This window comes from Mirounga angustirostris, unplaced genomic scaffold, assembly GCF_029215605.1.
Source record: "Mirounga angustirostris isolate CCGP_5_RB_7025 unplaced genomic scaffold, mMirAng1.0.hap1 SCAF_15, whole genome shotgun sequence".
NCBI classification, from domain to species: domain Eukaryota; kingdom Metazoa; phylum Chordata; class Mammalia; order Carnivora; family Phocidae; genus Mirounga; species Mirounga angustirostris.
The window spans coordinates 55,973,064-55,984,218 of record NW_026991723.1 but is presented as its reverse complement, the minus strand read 5'-3'; the positions used below and the strand labels follow the sequence as shown (position 1 = coordinate 55,984,218).

The following is an 11,155-nucleotide window of genomic DNA, read 5'->3' as shown; positions in this document are numbered from 1 at the left end:
TCCAGAAATTTTCCTATGCAGTATTGCCTTAAAAAAAAAAAAAAAAAACTATTTTAGAGGAGCTAAAATCTTGAAAATAGTTCAAGATATATAAATTGAAGGTGATCTGTGTTTAACTGCGCAGCTTTAATTATTTTAGTTCTTTAATCTGATTATGAGGAATATGTCTTCAACAGAATGCAGCTATGTAGCATTTAGCTTACTAAAAACAAAAAACCCTTGCCAAACTTCTTTTACATTGGTAGTTCTTAGTAGTGGTTGTTTTTTACATTTGGTAGTTCTAAAACATAGTGGTTATGTTTATGTTTTATCCTGTTTTAGAGATGACAAAGTGCTTTCCATCTATCCTAAAGTAAGATTGCCAGGGGAGAACAGAACTTGGATTAAGTCTAATTCAGCCTTCAGTTTGCCTTGCTTACCATATTCATTCGTTGTTCAACAGAAGTTGGAATGCCTGCAGTGTGACAGGTTCTATACTATGTTTTTAGGATTTCAGTGATAGAACAAAGCAGATCTTCTTGCCTTCACGGGTCATAGGTAAATATTACAAACTATAAGTTCTCTGAAGAGAAAGTATAATTTCCTATAAGAACATACAGTGGGGGCCTAATCTCATGTGGAAGTGATGGCTGAATTGAAATTCGGAAAACAAGTAGATGTTAGCTAGGAGTAGAGGTGTTCTTAGCAAAAGAAAAGATGTCTAAAGATCCAAAAGCAGAAGAGTAGCCTAGCATATTCCAAGAACTAAGAGAAGGCAAAGTTAACCAAAGGGCAAAGAGTGTGGGACCAAGCTTTGTAGGTCATGTTTGTATTTGTCCTCATGACAGTAGGAAATTCTTTTAAAATGACAAATGACAATCTAAATTGATGTCAGCATTTTTAGTAAGCTCAGACACTGAGAAATTACGGGAAGGCTATAGTTAGTTGATCAAGGAATGTACTTTGAAATTATGACATGATTTTGTTTTTTCTTAAGTTTTAAAAACTTAATGCACTTTCATTTTCTGATTTTACATGGTATTTTTAGTTAAACATTTGTGAAAACCTATCTTAATGTTTTCAGTTGAACCCATGAAACTCATCTTAATACAGGCACCATCACATCATCCTCTTAGGTGTTCAGGCCAAAAATTTCCCAGTCTTTGATTCTCCTCCTTCGGCCCTCTCATTCAATCCCCAGATCCTGGTCACTGAATATTTCTAATGTGTCTGTACCATCCAATCCAGGCAGCCATGAGCTCCCACCTGTGCTCTTATAATGGGTCTGCCTGCGTCCACTGTTGCTCTACACCTACCCGTTTGCCTCCAACCATTCTTGATGTGGCATTCAAAAGATATTTTAAAAAATTGTTTTTGTTTTCTCATTCCCCTATTTAAAATCCTTCAGTAACTTTCTGTTATTCTTAGGATACTTAATAAAAGCAAACAGAAATCCAGCATAATATTGTTTACATACCTCTGCCTAATCAGGTTCTGGTTCATCTTCAGGTTTTCTCTCACCTCACTTGTGCTCTGGCCATCCTAACCTGCTTCAGGTCTGTGGAGGTGCTGCTCCTTGCTAATGCAGAGCCTTCATATGTGGATTTTTCTTCTGCTGGAAACTGAATTCCATCCTAGCTAAAGGAGGCTTCTGGTAAAGTGTGCCCCTCTTCCACTCTTTCCCCTCAATTACTTGCTCCTTTAGTAATCCTGGGCTCTTTCCGTAGTAATTGATGACTAAATGTTCTCTCATCAGTCTGCAGTTCTTTGGCAACTGTATGTATGTGTACTGGTAAATCCCTTCTGTTTTCTTTCACATGACAAGTGCTCGAAGCACATACTGGATGGATGACCAGGTGGTAGGGATTTTAAAAATTGGCCAAGACCTGCTTTCTGCTTTCAGAGGGCTCCACTCTCTGTCAGATTTTAGCCTGGCACTGTTCTGTTCATCTGAATTCAGTGTCCACGAGACATTTTATCTTACCTCACGTTTTCAGTGTTTTTGTGACTTTTGCAACTTTTTTGTTAAAGGAAATGCAGCCAAGCATTTGCACTTGCTCCTTCATGAATCTTCAGATTGACGACGGGAAAACTTTTTCTTACTTTCGCTTCCCATTCTCAGGAAGCTCTGTGGGAGCCAATCCAAGGGCCTCCCCAACCTATTTAATGTGTAATAATGATGGGCTGTATGTATAAAGGGGCAACAACTTATTCAGGTAAGCTGATGGCCCATTCTTACTGGGAGTTCTTCCATCATGGGGAATAATTGCAATCCTCTGCCAGTGAGTATGGATGCAGTGAGCCAGTCAGCACATCCCTAGACTCAGAAAAATTTTCAGAAGGTTCTTCAGGATACCAGAAACCATGTGTAACCTGGTTTGGGTTGTCGCCAGCCCTGGTGTTCCCACCAATGGGGGCAGGGGATGGGAAGTAGAGGAGAAGAGTTCCTCTTCACAAACCAGATTTCATCAGAATTCTGAGCATGGGTCCATTTCTAATATTAAGCTCATAAAGCTATGTGCAATTGAAATGTTAACATTAAATTACTATAATGTGCTATCACTGAGACCAGAACTTAGTACCCCCTTACTTGCAAGGGATAAGTTCCAAGACCCCCCCCCCCCCCGTGAATGCCTGCAACTAGATAGTACCCAACACTCGTATTTTCTATACATACATAACTATGGTATAAAGTTTAATTTATAAATTAGGCACAATAAGAGATTAACAATAATAAGAATTGGACAGTTATAACAATATGCCGTAATAAAAGTTATGTGAATGTGGTCTCAAAATAACTTGTACTCTTCTTGTGACGTGAGATGGTAATATGCCTACATAATGAGGTGAATGACCTAGGCGTTGTGTTGTAGCATTTGGCTGCTATTGATTGACCTCAAGAGACTTCAAAAGGCTTCTGAATCATAGTTGACTGCAGATAACTGAAACATGAGAAGCAAAACTGCAGATGGGGGCCGAGGGCACTACTATATAGACCTGTCCAGGGATTGATGCCTTTAGAAAAACCTACATGGGAAGCTAAATCATGATCACTGCGTATGTTTCCTACTCTCAAATGGTTCAGAAAAAAATACTACATGCGTAGATGGAGACAGTGATAAAGTGAATTGTGGCAAAATGTTGAAAGTTGAGGGTAAAAATACAGGAAGTCTATTTTCTCTGTAAGTTTGATATAATTTTAAAACAAGCTAATAAAATTGTCTCTATGGGCCTGCAGGTTACCTGTATGTGTCCATCAGAGTTTTCAGTCATGTTTACTCAGCAAAAGGAAAAAAAGTCACAAAGGCAAACATGCAGTAATTATTAAAGCCACTTTGTGAGAAGGAGCCAGAGTCACTAGAGAGGCGTTCTCATCCCATTTATAAGGCCTGGCCTGTTGAGATCTTAGTCCGAGATACACAGTTACAACTGCTCTTGGTTCCATGCTCAGAAGCAAGCTTGTGAGGGGTATAAAATCAAAGGAGAGTTTTTTTCTTAAGTTTAGAATGGAGGGAAGACAAGCTTTCTGGGAAGGAGACCATGGGACAGGAAAAGTTAAAGGCAAAGGAGAGTGGTAATGGATGCAGCAGAGTTCCTGAATGGCAAAGCACAGAACACAGGTAAGTGAATTGGTAATGGATAGAAGCAGAGGCAAATCTTACTCTAAAGTGGCAGAAGAAGGTAATGCCCAAAGAAATGTGAGTAGATATATTTGAGATGAGGTGGTTCACACTGTAAAGCCTGTCTTTTCTCCATGAAGTAGGAAGCAGTGCCAACTTCTGAGAAAGGTGGCTCGTAAGTAAGATTGGGCTTGAGGAGAGGAATGAGAAAATGGCCACTGAGGGGCATGGAGAGAGGGTTAGCTAAGAATTACTGATGAGTGCTGAGGCCTGAGGCCTCCCCTTAAGACATGGCATATTGTATGGGACACCAAGATTTGTGATTTTGTCCTGGTAGCATTCAGCACTGTGGGAGTAGAAGCAGAAACTAATGGTGGACATTTAGTATGTGTTCAGTATTTCCACAGTGAATGAATACACGGATGGCTTACGGTTGGGAGTTCTGCTGAATGTGACTAATAAAACAACAGGGGCAAGGGAAACTGAGATACTGGTGAGTATGGTTGAATTGATGCATTCTGGTATCTGGGCTGTGTAGGGAAGGAAGTGAAGCTATGAGGTGACCATTATACTTCAAGAACAGGGAGATAACAAAGCATTTGTTTTCCAATGAGGTTCAAGTAGATATAGTGGAGGTAGGTGTAAGAAGACTGAAGAAATACTTGAAAGAGTGCCTAATTCTAGGCATGATTGGAAGTAGAATGGGTAGAGGTGAAGGTGATTGGAATTGATAGTGATCAGTGAGGCTGGAAGTGTACAGGGAAGATGCTGCAGGTGATGGCAGCAGATAAAGGAGAAGAAAAGGGGGCTTGTGTCATGGGTATGACAACTGTGCTTGTGTTCCACTAGAGCGGCTGGCACGTGTACAGATGTAATAAAAACCTGGTAAAGAATTGATTATTTTCTCATTCTGAGTTTTTAGTCAATGCCTGGACCACTTAGGTATTAGAAAACCACACAATAGGACCATTTCAAAAAGTACAGAAAGATCGGTTGTTAAAATGTCATGAAAATTAGGAAATTCTTACTTTACCTGCAAGGATATTGGTGGACGGTAAATCCACTGGATTTGTGCCTGAGAAAAGCAAGAAGTAAGGGAAATGGAAGTCCAGTTAGGCCAAGGTCTGAGTCGATAAATTTATCCCCATAGAAGCTGCAGCTGTGATGTTTGCCACATTAGATGATGGACTTTTTTATATAGACACGAGGGGGCAGAATTAGGTATCTAGTATTTGCCTGGAGTAAGCTGCTTCTCTAAACATCTGCAGTTTAGATAGGTAAACAGTTCTCTCCTAGGGAAAAGGATATCTCTTTGCTTTTCTGTCTGTAAAATTCATTTTTTCATCAAACACCAAGTACATGTGGCCCAAGTCCATGCTGAATGCTAGGGGTATAACAATGAATTGGGTAGGAACCAACAGGAATTTTAAAGAAGGTGGGAATGGAACGATTAGATTTGTTCTTAAACAACCAGCAGTAATGTAGAAGAAAGTTTGGAGTGGGAAAGCCTCAGTGAGACTGCCTAAGAAGCTCTGCAGTAGCTCAAGCCAGAAATCAGAAGGGCCTGTAGAAGAATAGGGATCCAGTGAAGAGGCTGGATTTAGTAAATTTCTGTGGTAGAGTAGACACAATTTGGGTACCATGTAGATGAGGATGGGCTGTAAGGAAGAGGGAAAAGTCTGGTATGATGAGATTTTTCTTACCCCATGTGAGAATTAGATGCCTGGTGATAATATTCAAGGTAGGAAATAGAGGAATAGGGATAGTTTGGGGAGGACAGTGAGTTCAGTTTGAGAGAGAGCTGCCTACAGCTGCACTGTCCAGTATAGAAGCTACCAAGCACACGTGGATATTACTTGAAATGTGGCTAGTAAAACTGAGGAACTGAATTTTAAATTTTGTTTAAGGACGATTATGGCTGCCATATTGGCCAATACAGGTAGAGAGCATTTCTGTCACCACAGAAAATTCTGTTGGACAGCATGGAGGACATCCAGGCAGATGAATTCCAGTGGGTAGCTGGAACTAGGAGTATGAATCTTGGAGGAGAGATTGGGACTAGGGAGGTGATTTAGAAGTCCCTGGGAAACTAGGGAGTACTAGTGAGGTTGTAGAAGTGGATGAGCTCTCCCAGAGAGTAGAACAAGAAGAGGAGCAGGTGTAAGAAGATTGTAGAGAATACAAGATTAAGGAGGCTGGCAAAAGAAGGAAAGCTTTCGAAGGAGACCCAAGTGTTCCCTCTAGTCCCATATACTTTCTTGCCTCTTCGGTTTTATGTTGTATCTACTAAATATCAAATGCGGTGTCCTGCATGCAGTAGGACATAAACAGAATTTCTTTTTTTTTTTTATTCTTATGTTAATCCCCATACATTACATCATTAGTTTTAGATGTAGTGTTCCATGATTCATTGTTTGTGCATAACACCCAGTGCTCCATGCAGAACGTGCCCTCCTCAATACCCACCACCAGGTATAAACAGAATTTCTAAGAGGTTAATCTTCATTTTAAATTCTTGGAGCATGTCACTGTTACCTTCATGTGGTCATTGAATCAGGTAATTCTGCTCAGGGTGGAGCAGATTAGGCCACCTACAAGAATATCTAATACCATTTTTAGAATACAGGATTAAGAAGTATAATCTTTTGACCCTACCCTATCAATTACCCTCTTCCTCTATACTTTCTTCATGCTCAGCTATGATTTTGCAGATTATGTTTAAATCACTCCCTTGCAGTACCCTACAACTCTCTTGCCCTTATGTCTCTCCTTGTTAACTTATTTCAGGGGTCGGCAACCTTTTCCTGCAAAGGCCATATAGTAAATATTTTAGGCTTTATGGGTCATATGTAGTCTCTGTTGTATAGTCGTTTTTTTTGTTTGGTTGTTTTTGCAACACTAAAAATGTTAAAACAATTTTTAGCTTTGGCCTGTTTAAAAATAAGTCACATGCCAGATTCCGCAGCAATAGTTGGCCTAGCAAGACCTCAGTTTGGATCGACCCAACTCTTCAGTTGTGCCTACATGCATCCTGCTGAGTGTTTTTGAAGGAAATTAGTAACTGCAGATTGGTGTCACCATGGAAACACAATCCCCAGCCTCAACTTCATACAATATGTTAGTGGAATATTTTCTTTAGTGTTCTTGCTCATTGGTATAATGGGTATATTTCATACCTTTTCCTCCTCAAACCTCCCACTTGTCTCTACCACATGCTTTCCATATTGGCAGGGCAGTTCTGGCCAGTGCCAGGTTTGGGCAAACATAAACCCTATTTACCAAAAAGTTACCTCTGTAGCAAAAGGTGTAAATATTGGGAAAAGTGAGGAATTGTAATTTTTGCATTCAACCTACCATAGCATCCATCTTCACTCCATCAGTGGATGAAGCTCTCTTCCTCTAGGCCTTTAGTTCTCACACTTTTGAATGCATCAGTATCACTTGGAAGGCTTGTTAAAACCGATTGCTGAGGCCTACACCCACAGTTTCTGATTCAGGACATCTAGGATGCCAAGAATTTGCTTTTCTAACAAGTTTCCAGGTGGTTCTGATGCTACCGGCCTACAAACCAGAGTTTGAGAACCACTGTTCTAGGACATCCCTTCCACATGCGCTCAGGATTTCACTTACCCCCCACTTTAGTAGGAATGTTGATTTTTAAATTATCCTCCCTTTTCCTTTATCTCATATTTTTTAGTTACTTTGGTACTTAGAACGAGGTCTGTGGACCAGGAACATCAGTATCACCAATGTCAGCTTGTAAGAAATGCAGTCTCAGACCTACTAGGTCAGAATCTGTATTTTAATAAGACCTGTGTGGGCATTCATGTTTGGGAAGCACTGCCTGTGGATCATTATCAGCAAGCAAGCAAGCATGTTCTTGATTTCCTCCTCCAAGCCTGCCCATCTTCCAGTGTTCCATTGTTAGTGGATGGCACCACCATTCATGCAGCTGCTCAGGCTAAACAGGAATTCTCCTTGACTTCTTTCTCACATGTCCTACATCAATTCATCACCAAATTATGTGTGATTTTAGGGTTATATATCCTGCAACTTTACCACTTCCACAGCTTTGATCTTGATCCAAGATGCCCTCATCTCTCACTTGGACTAGTGCTGGTACCAGCTTCTTACCTGGTTACTCGGCTTCTACCCTGTCCCCTGGCAGCTTGTTTTCTTCCAGTCAACCACAGTGATCCTTTAAAAACAGATCTTATATTCCCTTTCAAAATCCTGCCATGGTTCCCCATCATATTTAAAATCAAAACCAAAGCTGAAGTCCTTTTTGTGGTCGGTCAGGGTGTATGTGAACTGCCTTGGCCACCCCTCTCTCTCTCTTTCCTACAGCCCACTTCACTCTAGCGAGACCGCTCACCTCCTTTTTCTTTTGCAGGCCTGGTTCACTCCTGTTTTTTTTTTGTGTGTGTGTGCTTTTTCTTTTTTTCTCTTTTGCATTTTGCTTGCTTGTTTAGTACAATGCTCTTCACCCAAATGACATTCTCTCTCACTTTCTTTAGGTCTTCCCTGATTTAGCTCATCTTATATAAGCAACCCTCATTACTCTTTATTCCCTTATCTTGCTTTATTTCTCCTTCCTGAACTTACTGTTATTTACTTTCTTGCCTGTCTTCGACACTAGGATATAATAAGCTGTAAACCTGTCTTCTCCATTTTAGGCATGGTGCTGCCGTTCTCCTCATTGCTCAAACCAGATGCCTGCAGTGTAGCCTTGATATTTTTTTTTTCTTTCTTCCTTTCCACTGCCAGTCACTCAGTCCTCTATATCTGAAACATTTCATTTCTTATTCTCCACCGCCACTGTCTTATCTGTGCTCTCATCATCTCTTACTTGAGTCACTGCTCATTGATCTACTTGTTCTGCATAGGAGCCAGAGAGAAAGGCTTTACATTAAAAAAAAAAAAATCATCAAATTATGTTACTCCTTGCTTAAAATCCTGCAATGTGTTTCTTTATTCCTTGCCTTACAAGGCCCTCTTTACCAATTCAGCAGGACTGTCTGCCATTTATCCCTTGTTCAAGAAGGGCTATCCCTCGTTCACTTTTTCTCTTTGACTCATTTGTGCTTTCTGTCCCCCTGCATGGAATCCCTCTCTTCTTACTTTTTTGGTTTTTGTTTTTTTAAAAGATTTTATTTATTTGGTAGAGACACAGCGAGAGAGGGAACACAAGCAGGGGGAGTGGGAGAGGGAGAAGCAGGCTTCCCGCTGAGCAGGGAGCCTAATGCGGCTAGATCCCAGGACCCTGAGGTCATAACAACTGAGCCACCCAGGCACCCCTCTTCTTTTTTGAATAGCTCATTCCTTCTCATTCCTAAGGACTCAGCTGAAATGTGACCGACCCAGAGAGATATGCCTTTACCACCGTATTGAAATAGTTTTTTCCAGCCTCCATTATTTTGTCGCATGACTCCATTTGCTTTCTTTGTGTCATTTCACTTTTGCTTGAAAGAACTTTTCAGAAAATGAAATGTAAGTCAGACTGGGAAGAGATATTTAGAATACATATATTTGACAGTGGGCTCATATCCAGAATAAATAACTTGTAAATCCATAATACAAAGAAAACTCAATCAGGCAAAAGATGGGAACAAATACCTCACTAAAGAAGATAGATGAATGAATGGCCAATAAATACATGCAAATGTGCTCACATCATTAACCGTTTGAGGAGTTAAAACCACAATGAAACACTGTTTCACACTGACCAAAATGGCAAATTGACCAATGTGTATCTACTGGAGCTCTTACTCTACCAGTGGGGATGCAAAACGGTACATCGATTTTGAAAAACGGGGCAGGTTTCTGTGACGTTAAACATGCACTTACCATAGGACCTACACGACCTGGAGGAAGCAGTTACACCCATACACATTTTTCAAAACTCATGGAATTATACACTTAAAATCTGTGCATTTTTTTGAGTCCAAACTTTCCTGATATAAAAGCAAAATGAAAAAAACGGCCCCTCTGGGTGAGCGAGCGCCCACAGGCTGGCAATCCAGGCAGCCAGAGGACGCGAAAGCTCAGGGAAAAATGCGGTCGGGGAGGCGGGGACCTGCGGCAGTCCAGCTGCTGTGGCATGCCCCAGCCGGTTGCTGGTTGCAGTTTCGATTTCCTGTCTGCTCTTGAGATTCCCAAGCGGCTCCACCCCTCAGCACTGGGTCTGAGTTCTCTTGTCAGAAGATCTGTGTCAGCCCGCCGCCACCAGGCTTTCAAGAGAGTGGGACGCGGGCGAAGCAGGGACCCCACCGGGAGCCAAGCTGCTAGCATGTCGGCCGAGGATCGGCGGAATCTGCACGCCTTCCGGGACTATGTCACGAAGACTCTGGACCCTACCTGCATCCTGAGCTACATGGCCCCCTGGTTTAAGGACGGTGAGTGGTCCCCAGTGACGCCTGCCCCTTGGAGCCAGGAAACAACTCAGGACTTGCTTTCCCCTTCCTTTTAATCAGCGCGAAGTAGCCTGCTAGGAACGCGGGTGTTGAGGCAAGATCCTCACAGCATTTTAAGACTGGAGATTGCCAGGAGAATTTGAGGAGCCTTTGGAGGTCCAGACGGACAAACAGTCCCAGAGAAGTGAAATGACTTGTGTAGGATTGCACATCTATTTAAGTTCAAAGCTGGGGAGACAAACCATTGTCCATTTCATTTATTTTCTCTAATGGTTATGTCTAAGGTGTCCGGCTTTGTACTGACAGATTCAGGAGTAAGATATAGCCCCCCCCCCCTTTTTTTTGGCTCTTTAAAATACTTTGCAGCCAAGATTTTGGGGGCAGGATACTGGTGAGGACAGATGTACATAAATGATTACAAAATGCTGTCAGAGCTACAAGGTAATTGACAGTTAACTCTTGCCAGGTCTTATTTGCACTTAGTAATAACCAGCTTGAGAGGGCAAGACTCTCTGGACTGAATGGCTACAGGCTTCACTTCCAGTGTTTCTGTCTAGCTTGTGAGACACCTGATGATGGATGAATGCCACTTTGTAAATTTGAATCCAGGTGCACTATGCTGGAGATGCACAGAGGCTTTGAGGAAAGAGGAAAAGGGAGGTGGTGCTTCGAAGGAGTTGAAATGAGAGAGGGCATCTGGCAACTCCTTTTCAGGCTCCAAGTGCCTAAATATCTTTCCTGATGTGAGGCAGTTTGGGGAAATTGTGTGAAAGCAGACACGTAATTTGAGTGCCCATTGCTCTGCAAAAACCACAGGTTGTGGAGTGAGGAGTGAAAGAATACCACCAACAAAAGTGGGCTTCTGCTTTCTATTTGTGCTCAGAGAGAGGTAACAAAGTAACATCCTAATGACCACAGAGTAGCTTGGGCCCCAGAAGAGTGTAAGCCCCTTCAGGACATCTCTTTTAGAAATCTTGTCATGAATGAAACACTAACAAACTGGTGTGAATCCCATTCTTTCTTGCACTCGTGTCGATTCAAGCAACTCATATGTGTTAGGCATTGTGTTAGCATTGGACAGAATTGACACATATTATTACACATATTATCTAATAAGAAGTGTCCTAGTAGGAACTGAGAAAT

General features: G+C 41.6%; 1 protein-coding gene across 2 annotated transcripts in view; it reads left to right on the top strand.

Annotated features, from left to right (window-relative positions):
• The first annotated feature begins 9,699 nt into the window (after positions 1-9,699).
• Positions 9,700-11,155, top strand: part of RIGI (RNA sensor RIG-I) — a 37,159-nt gene continuing 35,703 nt past the window's right edge. For both annotated transcript variants that reach the window (XM_045882517.2, XM_045882516.2), the window contains exon 1: positions 9,700-9,994. In XM_045882517.2, coding sequence (XP_045738473.1) covers positions 9,700-9,994 — 295 coding nt within the window. The remainder of the gene's footprint in view (positions 9,995-11,155) is intronic.